General features: G+C 56.6%; 1 protein-coding gene across 1 annotated transcript in view; it reads left to right on the top strand.

The window, feature by feature from the left end:
- The window catches only part of TCERG1L (transcription elongation regulator 1 like), a gene marked incomplete at its 3' end in the record, with an annotated part of 96,353 nt that overhangs the window by 50,633 nt on the left and 24,319 nt on the right, over positions 1-21,401 (top strand). The window contains exons 5-6 of the mRNA XM_079794206.1: positions 17,762-17,853; positions 20,451-20,536. Of these exons, the coding sequence (XP_079650332.1) occupies positions 17,762-17,853; positions 20,451-20,536 (178 nt within the window). The remainder of the gene's footprint in view (positions 1-17,761; positions 17,854-20,450; positions 20,537-21,401) is intronic.

Consider the following 21,401-nt stretch of genomic DNA (forward strand, 5'->3'; position numbering starts at 1 on the left):
TGGTGATGATGGTGGTGGTGGTGGTGGTAATGATGGTGATGGTGATAGTGATGGTGGTGGTGATGATGGTGATAGTGGTGGTGGTGGTGGTGGTGGTGGTGGTGGTGGTGATGATGGTGGTGGTGGTGGTGGTGAAGGTGGTAATGATGGTGGTGGTGATAGTGATGGTGGTGGTGGTGGTGGTGATGATGGTGATGGTGATGGTGGTGATGGTGGTGGTGGTGGTGGTGATGATGGTGGTGGTGGTGGTGATGGTAGTGAAGGTGGTGGTGGTGGTGGTGATGGTGGTGGTGATAGTGATGGTGGTGGTGGTGGTGATGGTGATAGTGGTGGTCGTGGTGATGATGGTGATGGTGGTGGTGGTGGTGGTGGAGGTGGTGATGATGGTGATGGTGGTGGTGGTGGTGGTGGTGGAGGTGGTGATATGGTGGTGGTGGTGGTGATGGTAGTGAAGGTGGTGGTGGTGGTGGTGATGGTGGTGGTGATAGTGATGGTGGTGGTGGTGGTGATGGTGATAGTGGTGGTCGTGGTGATGATGGTGATGGTGGTGGTGGTGGTGGTGGAGGTGGTGATGATGGTGATGGTGGTGGTGGTGGTGGTGGTGGAGGTGGTGATATGGTGGTGGTGGTGGTGATGGTAGTGAAGGTGGTGGTGGTGGTGGTGATGGTGGTGGTGATAGTGATGGTGGTGGTGGTGGTGATGGTGATAGTGGTGGTCGTGGTGATGATGGTGATGGTGGTGGTGGTGGTGGTAGTGATGATGGTGGTGGTGAAGGTGGTGATGATGGTGATGGTGGTGGTGGTGGTGGTGGTGATGATGGTGGTGGTGGTGGTGGTGGTGGTAATGATGGTGATAGTGATGGTGATGGTGGTGGTAGTGAAGGTGGTGGAGGTGGTAGTGATGGTGGCAGCAGTGGGCGATATGTGGCCGTGCTGGTAGGAATGTTGTGGTTAAGAGCAGGGCCCCCAGCACAGCACGGGGCCAGAACAGTAGGAAGCTCTCCTCTGCCTGCTCCCGGCACGTTAGTGGGTAAGACAGAGCTCTGGTTGCCGGCATATGCAGGTGCCCAGTCTTTCCCCGGGGTCACCAGACACTGTCGGATTTGGGGGATCTAGTCTAATGCTAGTCCTACCTGCTGGGAACTCAGCATGGCTCCTGATCCCTCCAGACCAGCCTGGTTCTTGCGTTTGCAGGGGAGGGCTGTGGGGCCTCCAGCAGGACGGGCCCGGCCATGCTGGGCGGGACTGTGGAGTTCTCCCCCCACCCCCGCCCACACAGCATCCCTGCCTCTCTTCCCCGCCTCTCCATGACCCTGTGCCGCTGTCCCCAGAGCTCAGATGCATTTGCCGTGGGCCCTGTCCAAAACCCAGCACTCAGAAGGCCCCGGAGTGAGTCTGCATCAGAAAGAGAGATTGAACGGAACGTCTCTGGACATTTTATTTTGATTAAAACATTAAAGTGCACCGCAGCTCTCATGGAAATTGTAAATCTTTACTGGAGGAAAATGAGAAACCAGGACCGACGTGGAATAATGGCTTGCAATGCCTCCTTGATTTTACATGGGAAACTGCGTGTTGTCGCTGCCAAATTAATTTTTGGAAAATGAGTTATTGACTGCAGTTATAATTTATTACTAATAACAGAATATGTTTGTAACCTGGGCCTGATGGGGTAGTTAGCAAAGCAGGGGAGAGGAATAATAAGGGGGAGGGAGGGGTGGGAGGGAAGGAAGCCCAGGGCCCCGCAGGACAGACCTGACAGGCTCCTGGTGACACGTAATGTCACCCTGGGACGCTCTGGGAGCTGAAGTGCATCTTCGGGGCCCTCAGTTTACCTCCCGGAGATTAAGTGACTCGGCAGAGCATCGTTTAGCAGCAGAGCTGGAGGCCACAGTGCCCAGGGCTTCCGAGGTGGCCCTTTCTCCTGTTTGACCCCCAGCACGGCCATTTGGCTGTCTCCCTGCGGAGGGCGCTGTGCGGGGAGCCTGGGCCAGAGGCAGCTCTGGTCACAGCAGCGACTAAAGCAAGAAGTGGGGCGGGTTCTGGGCTCTGCTCAGGGCGCCCTGGAGGCACACTGGCTTTGGTGTCTGAGCTGACATTCCCTGCAAAGCTGGGGACCTCGAGAGAGCCCTCGACCAGTCTCCTCCTCTGCAGGATGGGCTCAATGACAGCCCTCGTTGCTTCTGGAAGTCAGGGAACAACAAGAGAGAGAGAGAGAGAGAGAGAGAGAGAGAGAGAGGAGGATAGAGAATATGACTATGGAGATGTTTGGAGATCTGCAGAGCTACCCTGAATTGCGGGGCGGGCCTTCTAGCTCCTCCAGGTGGCCTTCATCTCACTGGCGCTCCTTGCTTAGCCAAGCATCCATTTTGAAAACTCGGAAAAGAAAAGCATCCTGTAGATTTTAAATCCTCACCTTCGTGGGTCTGACCAGCCAGTGAGGTCTGGGCAGCTCCAGGCACAGTCTGACCCGTGAAGGCTGCCGCTGTAGGTGTGAAATGTGTCTGTAATCTGGCGATTTTGGTTATCTCACCATTAAGATTCTGGCGTGCGAGGCAATAATATTTAGAAAGCATTTATCTTTGACAATTAATATTAAAACATAAAGTCTTCTTCCAGCTTCAACTGGTTTAAATACTTACATTTAACCAGATAGTTCCGAATGGTTATGTTATAATTTATTTTACTGGGGTTATATATACTGGTTATGTTATAATTTATTTTACTGGTTTAAATACTTACATTTAACCAGATAGTTTCGAATGGTTATGTTATAATTTATTTTACTGGGCGTTTACACAATGATAACAGTAGTGATCATGGGGTGCTCTTCTGTGGTGTCCGTGGAAGGAGGACGCTGGGCTGGTGGGGTGGGTGGGGCGGGAGGTCGCCTCAGCCCTAGTCATCAACCGCGACCTGGACTCTGTCCGGGGCCCCCGCTGCCTCTGGCGACTCGTGCAGGATAGAAACAGCCAGGTCTCCGCCGCGCTGGGCCCGCAGGACGAGGCCTTCAGCGAGGAGGCCCTGGGGGAGCAGCACCCCTCCAGGGGGTGGCCCCTCCCAGGCTCCCATCTGGGCGTGGTCTGCACAGCGAGGCCTCAGAAATCGGGCCCTGCCGCTGGAGCTGTTTTGTAGGAAGTTGTCATTTCCCCCCCGAATAACAGTTCAGCCTGGGAGAGTGTCGGGGTGAGGGACAGGCTGCAGGAGGCGGCTCCGCGGGAAGTCGCGGGGGACGAATTCACTCCTACCGTGGCTCCTGGGGGAGGCCGCCTCGGCGCCCCGCTCCGTCCCCCTTCCCTCTCACTTTCTGATTTTATTGCCGTTTTTTGACATCAGAAGAAATTGAAACCCTGTTTAGGTTTCATGGCTTCACATTTCAGAAGTCGGTGCTGCAGCCCGGAGCCGGGACGCGTCTAATTTATGCCGCGCGACCCCCCTTCTTAATCCGGCAGCCTTCCACCGAAGGGGTCTGCTGGGACGGAGGGGAAAGTGCTAAGATGTACATTTTCGTTCTCTTTTTATGGGAACCACTTATCAGGCACAAAAGGCAATAAAACCAGGTGTGATGAGATTGGATCGAGAGGATGGGCCTGGTTAGGGAATGAGCCATTTGACGTGACTCAGCGCGGCTCTCGGAGGGGCCCCGGGAAGAGCGAAGGGGCAGAGGCCCAGGTCCCCGACCGGATCCCGACACAGACTGGCTGAGCCCTCAGCCCGTGGGCGTGACCCTGGGCTTAGGGGCCGCGATGTTTCCCTCCTGGGCTGGGAATCTCTTCGCCTCCCTCGGATACAGTGAGCCCGGAGTGGGTGAGACCGACCCCCACCTTCTTCTTGGTATAAAGGACCAAGTAACAGCCTGACCTTCGAATATTTCAGTGTTTCCATCTGTGGCTGTTTTTTTGTCTGTTTAGTTGTTAATCTTCACCTGAGGATATTTTTCCCATTGATTTTTTAGAGAGAGTGGGAAGGAGGGGAGACACAGAGAGAAACATTGACAGAGACACATCGACTGGTTGATTCCTGCGTGAGTCCCACCCAGGGTCGGGGATCCAACCTGCGACCCTTGAGTCCACAGGCCGACGATCTAACCACTGAGCAAACAGGCTAGGGCTGCTGTTTGGTCTTCGTGAGCGTATGTGACTATGCGTGTCAGGTCCAGGAACAGACTCAGACCCACGGGCACCTCTGGCGACGAGGAAGGCACTTCGCATAGGGTGGAAGGGGTTAGTGGGGTCACGGAGTGGAGGAAACAGGGACGCCGCCTGGTGGAACAACGTCAAGGTGTGTCCATACCACGCACCTTCGCCTGGACAGAGCCCGGATGGACATGGGAAAATTGCACCCTGGAACGTCTAGAGCAAATCGTGGCAGAACTGTGAGGTACTTTGCAGTGAGGCGGCTTTTATCCGACACCACAACACAGACCCAGGAGCCCCCAAAGACCAGAACAATCCACGTGCCCCCTTACCAATAAAAACCTGGGCACGAAACCATGATCGCCACGCAAGTCAGAAGGACAGCAGCGCCGTGCTGGTCTGTCCCAGCCCAGAGAGCCTGCACACCTGCCAGGCGGAGACAGCCCCGCCCGGGAGGGACGCGGGCGGAGGTAGGAATGAAAGTCCCCGGAAGAGGAGAGACAGCACAGGGGTCTCTTCACCACGGGGGAGGAGGTCGGAGGCCGTCACACTGATTGCCTGTCTCCATCAGCAGTTCCCCGGGGCAGGGATGTCACCTCTTTGGTTTCCTCACCCTCCCCACACCACCCCCACCCCCGGCCAAGAACGGTGCCTGGCACACAGTAGGTTCTCCATAAACATTTGCTGACTGGAGGCACCCAAAGCTGTGCAGCCTCCAACCCAGCCACTCCCCTGTGGGATTCACCCTCACGTGGACTCCCCGGCTGCCAGGAGAGGGGGACGCAGGGCTGCTCATGGACAAGGACTGTAACAGGAAATGACTAGAACGACCTTTGTGTGCACCCCTGGGGGTCGGTGCAGATGCTGGCCTCCCCTGGATATTGTTAAAAAGCACGATGCGTGCGTTACTAACCTGGCTCTCCAAGAGATACCACTAGATTTCTGAAAAAGGTGCGCCCTCGCTGGTTTGGCTCAGTGGGTAGAGTGTCGGCTTGCAGACGGAAAGGTCCCGGGTTCGATTCCGCTCAAGGGCATGTACCTCAGTTGCAGGCTCCTCCCTGCCCCAGGCCCTGGTCGGGGCTCATGCAGGAGGCAACCAATTGATGTGTTTCTTGCACATCAATATTTCTTTCTGTCTTTCTCTCTCTCTCCCACTCTCCCTAAAAATCAATGGAAAAATATCCCTGAGTGAGGATTTAAAAAAAAAAGAAAAGAAAAAAAAGGAACAAAGCAAGTATTTATAAAGATATGTTTGTGTACAGAAAAAAAATAGAAAGCATGTGTACTCGTATTTGTCTGAGAATGCATGATTATCTGAGGCAGCTCACCCGGGAGCGTGGGAGCATTCATTCATTCTAAGGACAGATGCGTGTCTGGATTTCGGAGCGCAGGCAGACAGTTCACGCTTTTACATTTTTTGAAATTTGAATAATTAACAATGGATGCATCACCTGCTAAAATTTGCATTGATTGGGAAGGACACGCACAGAGCCACGTCCCGTGTGTGTGTAACTCGCACACACAAAACATCCAGAGTCAAAACCATTGAAACGTGTGTGAAGCATCTTCGGAATTTTCTGTGATAATTGTCCTGAATCGATGTAAATTACGTGCGCATTATTGAACGCAGAAGCCACTGGAAAGAGAGATTCGGCTTTGTTTTCGCGGTGCTAATTAGATGTTGGCTGCTTGCGAGTGGAATTGTTTGTGCATATATTTGCTGTTTGGTTCGGAAGCTCATTTGTCTCCGACACGGCCCGTGTGTTTCCGTGTGGATGAAGGGACTGTGCAGGCAGGAGGAAACGTGTTTCCTTGTGGGGACTTCGGGACCCGTTTCCTAGTTGCTCTGCGTGAAGCGGGCCACGCACCCTCGTTCCATGGTGTCCCTCCTGTCAGAGGGACTTTGAGTCCCACTGTTTCAACTCATAAACTTTCCTGTCAATAGAACGACTTGCATCGGAAACAGCCGGGGAGGGGAACCTCACAAGCATTCAGAACACGTATGTAAGGCCACCGGTGAACCTTCCGGACGGCCAGGCCTGCCTCTCCTTGTCAGCAGCCCAGTGCTCCCGGCGCTGACCCCGCCGGAGGCTGGCGATGGCGGTGTCTGCCCAGCTCCCGCTGGGCGTGTGCTGGGGACAGAGCGGAGGAGAGGCCGCCTTTCAGGACAGCAAGAGCGTCCGAGGTGCAGAGCCTGCGTGTAACTCCCTTCCACAGGGAGCCCTTGCCCTCAGGCGGGCAGCGACCCTGGGCAGGTGCGGGGACTGTGGGGACCTGGAGGGAGGCCACGTGGCACCTGGTGGCATCCTTCCTCTTCTCACCTGTCCGTCCACCCCGAGTTCCCCGGACTCAGTGCTCTGTAGGGGCAGCGGTAGGGCCTGCAAGACAGCTCCGCGGCAGGACCCAGTGGCCCAAACCTCGCCGTGTAGGGCAGTTTTGTGTTTGCGGGACAGTGGAGGGAGCAGGCTGGAAGCCGGGAAGCTCAAGACCTAAGCGGGCACAGCAGACAGCACTGCCCGCAAAGGCAGATGCTCCCAGCCTTCGAGTTCCCATCAGTGAAGGACAGAGCTGCTCCGTCCTGACCGAGGCCGTCGGGCTGAATGCCAGCAGAGCGAGGGCCGGGTGGAGTGCTCTCCGAGGCCTCTGGGATGCCCCTCGTTGTGTCCTAGACAAGGGAGAGTCCAGCTCAGGTCAGGATTCGTTTGGACGTAGCCTGAGGTCATGTAGCCCTAGCAAATATCTGCTCCTCACTCATTGCGCTTTTCTTCATCAGACCCTCCTGGGGTGGGGGTGGAGTGATAGTGAACTTGACCTGTGACCCTTGTCATCACTGAGGTCACTGTCTTTGGTATCTTGAGCCTCTGCTCTCTATTCAGCTTTTGGCCTGTGCCTCTCTGTTATCCTTGGATCTGGGGTGTGTACCCCGGTGGACTTGCTGAGTCATAAGGATCAGAGCTGTGCGTAGGACAACTGAGGGCATGGGCAGAAAGGGGAGGACCCGCGGGGGTAAAGGGCAGCTGACCACGGGGTGGCAAGTGTGTGGTAGGGGTCAGATGGCAAGTGGCTGCGCCCTCGGATGAGGTCTCATCCCCAGCTTCCGACTCAGCAAACCTCCCCCACCCTGTGTTAGTCTAACAGCACCTGATTAGTCCAGTGGTCGGCAAACCGCGGCTCGCGAGCCACTTGCGGCTCTTTGGCCCCTTGAGTGTGGCTCTTCCACAAAATACCACATGCGGGCGCGCACGTACAGTGCGATGGAAACTTCGTGGCCCATGCGCAGAAGTCGGTTTTTGGCCTTGGGCGAGTCTATTTTGAAGAAGTGGCGTTAGAACACTCAAGGGGCCAAAGAGCCGCATGTGGCTTGCGAGCCGCGGTATGCCAACCACTGGTCTAGTCTAACAAACGCTCTGTGGGGTAAGCAGACACCTCGCTTTATCCCTGGGAGGGCTGCTGAGAAAAGCAAAAACCAACCCAGGAGCAAAACAGAAGGTGAGAGCAACTCGGAGGTGAGGGCAGTGCCCAGGGCAGAGTCGCAGGTGGGATCTAGAACATTCCGTGCCGCAGCCCTTCCACCTGTCCAACCAGATGCCCAAAGACGAGTGTCTTCAAGGACAAGTGACCATGTTCAGTGCTCAGCTGTCCTCATCCTTCGGTAGGAAGATCAGGTTTTCTTTTTCTTCCTGGAACTTTCTACATGTCCCTGCAGAGCCTCTGGAGACAGATTGTACTGAGGTCGGCGGGCTCCCAGCTATAGAGGGCCTTGCTCTGGAATGGGACCCCACCAAGGCCGCAGCTCTCGCCAAGCGTGTGTCCAGTGTCTTGTTTATCTGCCATTTGTTTCTCTGTGGTTTGATGGCTCTGCACGGGGGAGGGGCAGATTGACAGGCCTACGGATGTCTTCCAGTGGGTGGCTGATCATTCATTGATGTGCACATTTGGCCAGTCATCCAACATTTATTAAGCATCTATTTTGTGTCAATCACACAGTTGGTTTAGAGCAGATTTAAAGATGAGAAGAGTGGCGTCCGCTCTTAGGGAGCTCGCAGATACATAATGAGTCATTAGCTGTGTCGTGCTGGAGTGGAAATATGCACACCGCGTCGTAGAGCACAGGAGGACAGTGAGGGCCGCGCTCCGTAGTGCTTGGGGGCGGGCTTGCAGAGGGCGGGGCGCTGGGCCTGCTTCTAGGAGTGGGGACTGTGGGCAGACAGGGAGGCGGATACTGGGAACTAGAAACGTCCGGTGTGGAGGTGGGGGGTTGGAAAAGCCCACAGCTCGGCCCAGCCAGGTGCAGAGAGGATGGTCATCCAGGGGGGGGAATGACCATGGCCAAAGGGGTCTGTGGGTCCCCACGGAGCACCATGGCCGAGTAGGCGCACGGCAGACAAAATGCTGAGGTTTATCTTCCAAGGAGGAGAGATGCGTCAGCCAGGAGTGTAGGGCAATCCTTGCAGTGAGGAGGAGCAGACAGAGTGGAGGGCAGAGCAAGGACAGCGTGGAGAGCCGTGCACAGCGCCCCAGAGGGGAGGGGCCCGAGCTCAGTTTGGGGGAGCGGTGGGGAAGTTACTCCAGACAGAGCAGGTGCATAAAGCTGCACCCTGGGCTTGATCTGAGGGGAGCGGGGGCTCCAGGCAGTGGAGAATCCTAGAGAACTAGGTACCAATGGGGAAGGGAGGGGTGAGACTCTAACCCGCAGAGGGTGAGGTGCCACGGAAGGGCACGGAGGGGCCAAGGTCAGTGCACGATGGAAGTGCTGGCTTATGGTTGACCCCCGTGGTCACTGGCCCGATGGAACTGGGGGAAGGACAGTCTCAGACTAGAACCTTCCTTTGAGTTATTTCTGAACCAGAGGGTCTCTTTTCACCAGATGCTTGGTGGTAAGTGTAGGCTTGGCTTTTAAGTTTTTAAGACCTTTTAAAAGGAATAGGCATGAAAAACGCAGGTTCCTTGGAAGATTCCTAGTATTCGCTCAGCCTGCGCACGCCCCGTCCCCACCCTGGGTAGCAGTGAGCAGAGCAAACAGAACTCAGACGCGTCGGGTCTCCCCCTCCCTGTCCTCCAACAAAGGGCACCTGCCCTTGTCATGAAAAACCACCCTTGTGTGCACACGGGCCAGCGTCCCCACGGCCTCGAAGCGGGGTTGCTCTGCCAGGGGAGGGGCGGCTTCCCGAGGCCACGGGGAATGGGATCGCGGGCCCAGGCTGCACATCCATGCCCCGCGCGCCCACAGCCCTGCTCCTCCTCTCGGCACGCAGAGCTCCATCCCAAGCCTGTGTTTGTTCAAGGTTGTGTTTGCCTAGAACTAATTAAAGCCATTTGTATCAAATGGCTGGAATGACCTCCCTTTTGGAAAGAAAAGAACGGAAAGAAGCTGCTTAAAAAAAAAAAAAAGTCCGAGTTAATTTCATCAACTGAGAGACGAGCCCGGCACCGTTAGTTCTGTGGCATCGACATGTGAAAGCAAGCCAGCCGGGTGAGGTCTGCACGTCCACATCCTGGTAGGTCAGCCGGCGGCCGCCGGTGCTGGGCGGTGGGGAGGCCTCAGAGGTGGCTGCGGTCCAGTGTGCACGGGGCTGGGTAAGGTTCCGTGAAATCGCCTGGTTCGGTCCCGTTCCGGCAGAAGAACCCAGTGTACTTCTGTGCGTCGGGCAGGCACGTCAGTCATGCAAATGGGTTAGGTTACGATGCATGGATCACAAATCGTGATTTACATAGATTTTAAAATAGATGCTTATTCCTCTTAAATGAGATCCCTCCTGAGGCCGTCCTGGTGCCAGGCCCAAAGACACTGAGCGAGGCTCCCAGCGGCCCGCGGACTTGACGCCCACATAACCTTCCTGTGCGCTTTCCTCTCTGCCAGGCAGCGACAATGCAGGCGCGTTTCCTAAGAGGCGTGTGCACTCACACGGGAGGCTCGGGGACCCGTGAAGGGTCTAGAACAATGGTCGGCAAACCGCGGCTCGCGAGCCACATGCGGCTCTTTGGCCCCTTGAGTGTGGCTCTTTCACAAAATACGACGGCCTGGGCGAGTCTATTTTGAAGAAGTGGTGTTAGGAGAAGTTTAAGTTTAAAATATTTGGCCCTCAAAAGAAATTTCAATCGTTGTATTGTTGATATTTGGCTCTGTTGACGAATGAGTTTGCCGACCACAGGTCTAGACTATTCAGGAGGGCGGTTTGATGTAAGACAGGAAACAGACACACACGCGCGGACAAATGCGCTTAGATTCACTGCTGTGTCCGATGGGTTGATTGGTGGATGAGCGACGATGCCGTGGGAGCAACGGATGGTCTTTCCCAAAGTATGTGAAGGAAACTGTCCAGTGTTCCCCATCAAGTTGTCACGAAAGAATAAATGCAACCGCAACTCTTGAGAAGACCCAGCTGGATGAGCAAGCCGTGCTGCACAGAAAGAGAGCTGGACCTGGGGGGCTGCGTTTGCACAGGCGGGGAGAAGGGTCTCCTTCTGGGCAGGGGCCCTCTCTGCTCGCTCAACCACAGGCACACCCTGCGTAGTGGGTGAGGCTGGATGCGGATGTTTGTGCCCCAGGAACTGCTGGAACCCTGTCCCGTGAGCACCCCCACGGCAGACACTGTGTGCGGCACTGTATGCCTCGTGTCTGTCCGTAGCCGGAATCTCCCCTGTGGCAGTGGACTGAATGCTCGTGCCCCACTCCTCGAGTTCCCAATGGGGTGGTACTTGGAGGTGGGGCCTTTGGGAGGTGATTAGGGTTAGATGAGGTCATGAGGGTGGGGCCCCTGTGATGGGATTTGTGTCCTCAGAGGAGACACCGGAGAGCTCTCCCCCTCTGCCATGTGAAGGCACAGCGAGAAGCGGGTGTCTGCACCCCAGAAATGGAGCTCTCACCAGGATCCTAGAGGGTATTTTGTATGGCAGCCCAAGGTGCCCTGTTTTTCTCATTCTGTTGGGGAAATTGAAACTCAGAGAGGGTAAGAGAGTGCTCCCATGCTTCAAGGTGGTGCATGGCAGAGCTGGGTTGATTCCCAACCTCGCCTCTGCGCTGAGCTCGACACTCATCTGGTCCCGGAGGGAGAGCTGGCGACTCTCTTACCCTCCCTGATGCCTGACCCTCCCAGGCCAGGTCTCTGACCGAACCCCACAGCAGCTCCCTCCTCCCAGGCCGTGGCTCCATGGTGGGGGAGGTCCCAGCACATCCAGAGAACTGGAGAGTCGGTCTCAAGGCACGCGGACCAGGGACAGCGTAGAGCCTCCAGACTGGGGGCTGCTGGCCCAGTTCCATGGTGGGCAGCGTGTGTGTGAGCAAGCGGGTGCCTGAGCCCTGACGTTCCCTGCCCTGGGAATGCACTGGACCCAGAGGCCCAGCGGCGAGGCTACCCTTCAAGGCATCGCTCGTAACACGCACACTCAACGGTCGCAACTCCTGTTCCGGAACTCAGCCCTCACAAACCTCACTTTTATACAACAGCTGCTTTAATATTGAATCCCTTTATTTTTTACAGAAATGTTCCTCTTCTGATAAAATTGAATGATGTAATTTAGAGTAGAATATATGCAATCGTGCGTTTCTCGTCCATGTATCAGTGAAGGTTATGTAAAGAGGTACTTGGAGAAAGGTGGAAATCCGAAGCTGTGACTACTCATGCTGAGGTAGCTGAGGTATTAAGCACAATATCTGGGGCCGCAGCACTTAATTTCAGCGTCTCACAATGTGCCTAAGAATAGCACAGCCCCTCCTGAGTCCTTTCTTCCCTGAACGCATAGTAACAGCAGGAAGCGGCCTTGAGAACCGTCCTCAGTGTGAACGTGAGAGGCAGTCATTTGGACTGCATGTAAAAACACTACATACTATGCTACATATATTATGGATGACATTATTTACAGCCAAATTTCATATGTCATTGTCCTTACTTCTACTGCTCCTTGCAATGTACAAACGGGGGGGGGGGGTTTGAGGTGGGGGGAGGAGAGGGAAAGGGCGAGAAAGAGGGGTGACGGTTCTAACTGAGCCCGACCTGACCTTGGCTCCCCGACTGGTCCCATCTTGACCCTCACTGAGGAGGCCGGGCGCAGGGTGGGTCCGAGGGCCTGGGGGACCGAGGTGGGCGGGAGGCCTGTCCTGGGCCGGGGGCTTCAGGCGACAGGGGCTGTGGAGATGCAGGTTCCTGAGGGTGAAGGTCTCCAGGCCAGTTTCCAAGTGAAGGCTCGTCTCCCCGAGAGCAGGTGTCCTGTGCCGAGAGGTTGAGGAGCCCGCTTCTCAAGGAAGCCCGGGCCGCACGCGCAGCCACGACGTGGCTCTCTCCAGCCTGTGGGACCCGCTGTGATGCCCCTGATCACACTGTCCCTGCCCAGCTGGTGGGGACGAGGGACACTCAGCTACAGGCCCGCACCAGCCTTCCCCCAAAAGCACTTCGAGGCCTCTCTCCATCAGCTTGCTTGTTCCTCGGAGCTGCTGAGATGTCGTTCATGCCTAGGTCTTGCTTTACATTCATAATCCTGCTCAAGTAAGACAGGTGGCTGCGTGCCCCGGAGACAGCTGGGCTCTGAGGCAGAGTTCTCAGGGGTCAAAGGCAGGTTTGTGCACGTATGCCCGCCAGGGTCTGCACCCGCCGGGGTCTGCACCCGCCGGGATGTGCACCCGCTGGGGCATGGGCCTCGGGGCCTCGAGCTTTGCTGTTCCCACTCCAACAACTCCAGGCCCCTGTGGAGGAGCGGTTTGCTAAAGCTCCAGGGAGGACTCGGGGAAGATGAAAAGCCGGAGGTGAGAGGGGAGACTCCCTCACTGTCTGCCTGGAGAGGCTGGGAGATGAAAGGCGGCACACCAGGTCTATTGCCGGGGGAGAAATAGTGGGAACAGGCCTCGTGCAGGACCCAGAGGAGCGGGAGTGGGCGAGCGCGGTCCGACTCCGCTGGGGGCAGGAGGCGTGCAGGCTGGCGTCCCCGGGAACTCCGTCCCTGCTGCGGGGCCGCCCACACTGTGGCCTTGGCAGACCAGGCACAGCACTCAGCCGCCCCTGGCCGCCTGGGAGGGGTTCATGCCGGCGGAGCAGGAGATGAGAACGTGCTGTTGGTGGCAGAGGAGGGAGGCGGGCCCCGATCAGGGAACGAGACACTTTGGGGCAGTTTCCGTCCCCGTCTCGAAGCAGCCTGGTTTGCAGAGGTTTTTATTATAACGACGACTTAGGTTTTATGTCACCTTTAGAAAAGTCGCAATGCTGACATTTCGCTTGTTTGTTTTTTGCATACATACATCAGCTCTTCTTCCATTCTAACTAAGCAGTGGATTTAGAGAAATCCATTTATCTATCGCCTGTAATCGCTACAAACCCATCATCATAATAACAGTCTTGTCTTTGTGCGCGTGTGCGGGAGGCGGGTGCAGATGGAGGGTCCCTGAGCCCCTGGTGTCCGCTCCCATCACAGCCGGCAGCACTGCCCGGTGCGTGCTCCCCGGCACCCCGAGGACCCCTCCTCTCAGCCCCCTAGCCCTGTGCTCCCAGCAGGACTGGACAGTGACCGTGTCCAAGGACAGGGGGGCCTGGGCGCTGTGCCTGGCTCCCCTCACTCAGCTGTAGCCAGGGCCCTCTAGCACCCCATCAATCCCAGCCCCTGGCCCCCCACAGGCTTCTCTGGGGCTGGCTGTGTTTTTCTAGCCTCTCCCCTCCGTTGGCACCTGGGTCAGCAGCTTGTGCACTTCACCCCTCGGGCAGCGTGAAGGCTGGGCTCCGGCCACTTTCCCCAGGACCCCGTCCCCTCCGTGTTTCAGCTCGTTCAGAGGCTCTGAAAATCAATGCATTCTTCAAGCCTCATTGAGAGCCGCAGACAGTGGGCCTGAGTGTGTCATCTCTATTATCTCAAACATAAATTGCATTTTCCCTTATTATCACGATTCTCAGAGGAGCCCGTGCTGCTTAAATGGACAGATAATCGTAGCCCTCCCCGGAGGCTGGCCTCTCACCTGGAGCACAGCGCCCACGTCTGTTTTCCTTCTGTGTGAGCGAGGAGGTTGTCCTGCTCGCGGGGCCTTGCGGAAATTATTCTAAGGTGGTGCTTACGGCGAGACCGCTGGACTAAAATGCCGCACATTCTTCTTAAGGCGTCTCTGTAGGTGGACGGTTCGTTATGTGTTCTTGGAAGTGAGAACATCTACACATAGAAATGGGGCCCCTGGATTGTGGCCAACAGGAAATGGGCCCCAGAGGCTCCGGGCTTGTCCCCTGCCTCCCCCACATCCTACCCGGGCCTCTCCAAGAACAGAGGTCACCGGAGAGTCACCTGTCCCCTGCACGGGTCCCCAGCAATGACCCGTCTGCCGAGCTCGTCCCAGGGGGTCAAGGCCAGGTGCACAGGTGTCGCCGTGGATTTTCTTCGTAAACCCTTCCCGTAAGAGCCAGTGGTTTGCCACAACCAGGAACTCCTCATCCCACTGCCCCCTCCAAGCTACGGCACCTCCAGGGCATGTGGTGCGGATCATCTGTGGGTCGGGGGTCCTCTTGGTCTAAGGGGAGGCTTCCCACAAATTCTTCGGAGAAGGTTGGTTCCAAAGGGACAGTCCGTCAGAGGTCACTTAGCTTTTCAGAATAGGAAAGGTGAATTCTCTCTCCTGCCTATTCCTTGGGGCTAATCCGTGTCCTTGAGTTGGGAATGAGCCCCTCTTCCCCAGCAGGATATAGATGAAGAATGTTCTTGCCGGCCCTCCGAGGTCACTGTGTTCGTCTTGTGTTGCTTTGGGGTATACACCAACAGTTCCAGTTGTCCTGTGGACTTACGGAATCCCAGAATTGGAAATTACTTAGGAGATCATTTTATAGACTAGAGGCCTGGTGCATGAAATTTGTGCAGGGGGTGTGTGAACCTCAGCCCAGCCTGCACCCTCTCCAATCTGGGACCCCTCGAGGGATGTCTGACTGCCCGTTTAGGCCCGATCCGCTTCTGCCTGCCAGCCTGATCACCCCCTAACCACTCCCCTGCCAGCCTGATTGATGCCTAACTGCTCCCTGCCAGCCCTATTGCCCCTAACTTCCCTCCCCTACAGGCCTGGTTACCCCCAACTGCCCTCCCCTGCTGCCCTGGTTACCCCCAACTGCCCTCCCCTGCTGCCCTGGTTGCCCCCAACTGCCCTCCCCTCCAGGCCTGGTCCCCCCCAACTGCCCTCCCCTGCCGGCCATATTATGGTGGCCATCTTTGACCACATGGGGATGGCCATCTTGTGTGTTGGAGTGGTGGTCAATTTGCATATTACCTCTTTATTATATAGGATGAGGAAACTGAGACCAGGAGATGTCAATATTATTGAATTAAAATTAGATTGAATTTCAGAATCACTTTTCGAATTAGGAGATGCTGATATATTTCTCATATCTTGTTTTCTTTTCTTTTTTAAAAAAATCTATTTTTATTGATTTCAGAGTGGGAGAGATAGAAACATCAATGATGAGAGAGAAACATCATTGACCGGCTGCCTCCTGCACATCCCACACTGGGGATGGAGCCAGCAACCTGGGCACGTGCTCTGCCTGGGAATCGAACTGTGACAACCTCTGAGCCACATTGGCCGGGCATCATTTTGACAAGTTAGACCATTTTGACTTGTCTGCAATAGTTCTTTGTTTCAATAATTTTAAAAAAGCCATTTTTTGAATGTTTAAACACTTCCTAGTGCTTTATTCGACATAGGTCTCCTTCGCTGCGGCCGGGACACACAACCGCTCCAGGCCTGTCCCCTCCTGTCACGTCCACGCTGCCCTTGATCTGGGGCCTGACCCCAGGGGATGGCAGGTGCCTTTGAGTCTTCACTTCGGAGACTTTCAGAGAGCAGGTGCCTTCGATCTGGACTCCTGACCAAGAGGGGACGGCTGGACAGCTGGCCGTGGAGTCTGGACGCGGGCAAGCCCACCGCATTCTTCTCTTACGGGAACGAGGTTGATGAATTGCTGAGCCGCGAGAGTGTACAAAGCTATGTTTTGCCCCAGAGAAGGAGCCCGGCCTTTCCGTCCCCACTTTTTTCAAGGGGATAAGGTCCTGCCATTATCACCCCCCCCACACCCACCCCGCAAGGGCTCCTCTCCTGCACTGCCCTTGGGTCAGCCTTGCCAGGTCCTGATGCGTTTTGAGGGAAGAAGCTGATAGCTCCTCACAAACAACCCAGGCTGTTCTGGCTCCCCGTGAGCAGTCAGTACATACTCGTCAGGTGGTCCATGTGGAGATTTCCCGTCTGGACCCCATTTCCCCCCGAGACTTCCAGGCGACCTTCCCTGTCCTCCTTCCCCAAGGCCAGTTGTGAATCGGGCCTGTATTTGGCATGGCCGGGCCCCGAGGCGGGCCTCTTGGTCGTGGCCACAGCTGCTCAGGAGTTCTGGGGCCAGTGCCGCCTCCGCGTGAGGAAATGGTCTGTTTGCCACCAGCCTGAGCTCTGGGCCCCCTTAACAGCCTGACCTGCCAGCTGGCTGCTGGGGAGAGCCCGCGGGGTCTTCAGAGTGACAGCTAGTGGGCAGCAAGCCTCACTGTGGTCATAACGTTGCTGTCCACCCATCGATCACTTGACAGACGAGGGGGCCGGTCGGCTCAGTGTGCTTCGGCCTTGTCCAGAGGCAGCAGCCCTGTGGGGACCGGACATCGGTCCAGGCCCAGAGCTGTCCCCGTGGCACTGCCTGCAGCCACGAGGGTCCCCGGTACAGACGCCTCCAGAGGCATGATGCTCGGGCCCCACGTGGGGTCCAGCCTACGTGGCCCCTTCCTGCAAACCTCCTCCCCAGAATGGGGGTCAGGGGAGGCCAGAGTGGCAGTGTCTTGAGGAAAAGGGGGTGCAGGTGGGATGGGCTCTGGCCCTTCCCCCACCTCTGCCCTCCAAGTGCAGATGCCTGAGTTGGAGGGGACCTCGAGGCAACTTCCCGCCACTTCCGTGTGTGCGTGTGCATTTGCAGAGGAACACACGTGTGTAAAGGGATGCCACTGTCTTCGTGTCGTCCCTTCCGCTGGGCTCTCCCTGGACCTTCCTGGGCTGGACAGAAGCTTCCGCAGGGTCCTGACCTTCAGGGCCCTGAGGCGCCTCCTGGGCTCCTCGATGCCTGTGGCTGTGAGGTGGGCGTGAGGAGGCGTGGTTTGGACTCCTCTCCTAATTCTTGGTATGAACAGTGGTTAATCCGCGTCTCTCATGGCACCTCTCTCCCACGCACAAACAATTAAGTTCTTTATATACATTTTAGAACCAGATGAAACCAAAATCGTTTTATGTTCAGGATCCATGTTTTTGACATTTCCCCTTCTGCCTCCCAAACAACTACTCTTCGAAGCACTGGGTTGTCTGGTCCGTGATGAAGCCAGCGCCCACATTAGCGATGAGTGCACAGGAGTGGTGGCCACGGGCCGTGGAAGCCTAAGAAACCTGGTCCCCCGTCGGCCTCTTGTCCTTGTCAGGGAGCCCGTGTCCCCTCCACCGGTAGCCCACGTGGCCTGGCCGTGAGTGTGGCTGACCGCGTTGGGGGTGGGGCTGCGAGCAGGCACAGATGGAGGCACCAGAGGAGCTGGGCGTCACTGGAGGGACTTGTCACGAGACCACCGTCCAGGCCTAAACATGTTGCCCTTGTTTAGTTCTCTCCAAACTGACGTGACCACGGGATGCTAATGCCGATTGTTTTGGTCCAGCAGAGAAAAGCAGGGCCCGGGTCCGAGCGCCCCGCCCTCCTGCCCTGATGCTGCGCGCGGAGAGGAAGAGCCTGGCCAGGGACCAAGGACACAAGGTGGGTCTCGGGACGTGAAATCCTGGGTGGGGGCCTGGGCTGCACACCCTTCCCACCGGCTTTCCCACGTGGCGGCGCACATGGAGGGTTGGCCAGTCCCTGTGCGAGACGGTCACACCCAGAAACTGCAGCGGACGCCCCGGGAAAGATACGGCGTGGGAGAGCAGAGCTCGCTGGGTGTGACCCTCGCTCCCGTGTCCTTGTCCCCACATTTCAGGGGGAGCTGTGCACGCAGAGTGGCTGGGCTGCGGCAGGCACCCCTCGGGCAAGGCCGGGTCGGTGTTTGGCGTTGACTTTTGAAGAAAACCCAACGCACATTTTTTTTTTTTTAAACACGTCTGGTCTTAGACCTTCTCTTTGCCCGATTGCCAAGTGGCATTTTAAGGGCCAACCATGAATGCCTGGGGCACGTTGCCGTCACGTGAAGAACCCCAGAGCTCTGCCTTCATGGCTGCATTTGAAAATCACAATTGGGGCTTGTGTTATCCCGATCTGTCAGATGGCCCGGAGGCCCCTGTTCCACCCGGTGCATTGCTCACACTCCCTCTCACTCAGCTTTCGTCGGCGGTCCCTGCCTCGGGCCTGTGACGGCCCCGTTCGCTGGTTTTCCTGCCAGCCTGGCATTCCAGGCACCGCCACGGTGTCCCCGGCCTCCTCCCCATCTCGGTGCCCAGGAACCGGTGTGAACGGATCCCGGATGTGAGTGCAAATGAACGTTTTGGTCCTCGATGGAGGGTTTCGCTCTGAGAGAGCCGAGCTGTACAGGGTGACATTTATTAATCAGTCTTTCTAGGGCCTTAACTACTTTCTTTATCACTCTGCTCTGCGTGTCTAATTCACTTTTATTACCTCGGCGTGGAAGGGGAGCTTGGCGCCGTGATTAGCCATTTTTTATCACCAACAGGAAGCCATCACCTGCGCGGGCCTCGGGACGAGCGAGGGCCTCGGCAATTAGCGGCGCACAGTCCCAGCGCCACCAAGTCTGAGTGTCCGCCCCTCACAAATCACGGCCCACCGTACTTCCCCGAGTAATTAGCAGGATTGTCTACTACCCCGCAGCCCCTCATTGGGCTGCGACTGTTCAATTAGCCCCCTAATGAAACTTTCCCCTCGTTTTTCTAATTGGATTAGTAATATAAACTCCCGTCTTAATGTATTTTTCAATGCAACCCCTTCAGAATACTCCCTGTTCTGTGAATTATGCTTCTCGGCCTCGTTGGATCACAGGAAGTGAAGGCATTTTCTTCTATCCCGAAGTTCCAAGAAAGATTGCTCTGACGCTTATAAGCAGAGGGGCAGCCATATACGTTACAAGTCATTTCTGTAGGGTAGTTACTTGTCGCGAAGAATGGAGGGGCGTGGGGAGACCCTGGACAGCACCGAGGCGCGTGCCTGCATGGATGACCCCTCCTTTCCGGGTTGACTCGTCGGGTGGTTAACAGACGCCCCGCCCGGTGTGCCCGCCCGGGGGCCACGCAGGAACGCTCCCGGGGGAACGCTTTCACCCCAGGGCTTCTTGTCCCTCCTCGCAGCCGTTTGGTCCGGATGACATGAGCCCTCTCGGTCCTCAGCTCGCGGGTGGACGATGTCCACAGGCCGCAGCCTCCCTCTGTCGCCCACGGTTGGACAGAGCACAGGTGGTGTACGTGTTGGAGATTTATCTCACCTCCGGGCCTTACAGACACGTGGGTTTTCCTTTTTTTAAAAAAAAAAAAATATTTTTTTTATTGGTTTCAGAGAGGAAGGGAGAGAAACATCAATGATGGGAGAGAATCATTGGTTGATTCTCCTGCACGCTTCCTACTGGGGATCGAGCCTGAGACCCAAGCATGTGCCCTGACTGGGACTCTAACCATGACCTCCTGGTTCCTACGTTGACCAGCTCAACCACTAAGCCACGCTGGCTGGGTTTCTTTTTCTTTTTAAGTTTAGGGAAAATAAATCTCCATTGTCTTCTAGGTGTTCATGGCCTCTTCTTTATTCTGTAAACAGAGATACAGACACACGGTGTTTTTCAAACCACCTGCACGTTGCCCCGACCCTTGAACTCTGACCCCACTGGGAGCTCCAGGAGGGGACAGTCAAGGGCGCAACCAGCCTCTGCACGGACCTGGCTGGTCGCTTCCTCCTGCCCTCCAGGGCCGGGGACGGGCCAGCCCCGGCTGCACCAGGGCCTCTCGCAGCTTTCGGTTTCTCTGCCACCGACTGTAGTGTTTTGGTGGCACGGTGACTCCAGCCGCTGGGTCACCCTGTTTCCGGAGATGAATCCGGAGGGCTTGTCTGCCGCCAAGAACTGACGGCACCCGGGAGCCACCTCTGGCTGCTCGGCCCAGCAGACGGGGTGGCTCCTTCGGGATAATTAAGGACGCCCGTGTCTGAGTTACTCCCCACGCTCTGCTGCGCCGTGAATTCCATCTTCGCAGCCTAATTGCCTGGCTCCTCTGGCTGTGCTGCTCAGAGCAGGTCATTATCTCGTGGGCACTGTGGGCAGGTCTGTCTGCAGGAGACTTGTTATTCTTTACTTGGGTGCCTGTCATTGAAGACGAGTGTTTAAATAAAAGCATAAAACGGCGCTCTCCTTCTCTTTCTGCTGAAAGGAGCCTCCATCGATCCTCGTGACAGGAGAGGACAGCGCGGCAAAAGGCAGACCCGTGGCCTCCACTCCGGTGCCCGGCTCCCCCTGGTAAGAGGCCCCGAACCCCGAGAGCAAGGAGCTAGAGCCTTGCCTTGTCACCAGAGAGAGAGGCACGCTCCTCAGGTGAGACTGGGGCTTAAACATTGATTGGCAGCTCCTGACAGGTCCGGTTCTGCACGCGCTCACATCCTGCAGGGGGAGGCGGCGGTTCCGTGGTGCGGTTCGGCGGCAGTGCGTCTGCGAATGTGTGTTAAAATAAGATTGCCGGTGCGCGTGCGTCCGTGAGCCCCGGCGTCTGCAGAAAAGGCGTGTGCGTGCCTCCAGCTCCAGAGGGTTCCCTGTGCCCAGGAAGGGTAGCGGGGTGGCTGTAATAACGACACCAGTGAACGTAAAATTGCTAAAAACAAAAAAAAAGGTGAGGACTCCTCCCTGGAGTCACACTGCACATGCCTTTGGGAGCGAGCATCATTGGGTTCTTAGAATGCCCTTTCAGCGTGGAGTGATTTGGAGGCAGAATGAGAAGGTTATTCCAGGAAAAAGCAGTTTTAGAACCGGAGCGTAGAGAGCAGGATGCGGCGGGGTGGGGGTGGGGGGGTTGGCGGGGCGCGCATTGAGAGGGCGGACATCACAGCCACAGGGGGCGCTAGGTGCCGCCTGCCGTCAGCCGAGCGTGTCCCGGGGACCCCGTGGGCTGTGCCCTTCCAGTCCTGCTCTTGGCAATTTTGGTTCGTCTCCAGGCAGCCTCGCTCGGATCCGGAGACGGCCATGGGCTCACCTGTGTGGGCCGGTGGGCGATGCCGCCCATCTCAGACCGGGCGGAGAAGCCTGCAGTGGGGATCCCCCCGAGATTGGCCTCCCCTGGGGTGTGATGAGCCGGGGCTCTGATGGATGCCATGGCGAAGGAGGTGCACTT

This window comes from Cnephaeus nilssonii, assembly GCF_951640355.1.
Source record: "Cnephaeus nilssonii genome assembly, chromosome: 16".
NCBI classification, from domain to species: Eukaryota; Metazoa; Chordata; class Mammalia; order Chiroptera; family Vespertilionidae; genus Cnephaeus; species Cnephaeus nilssonii.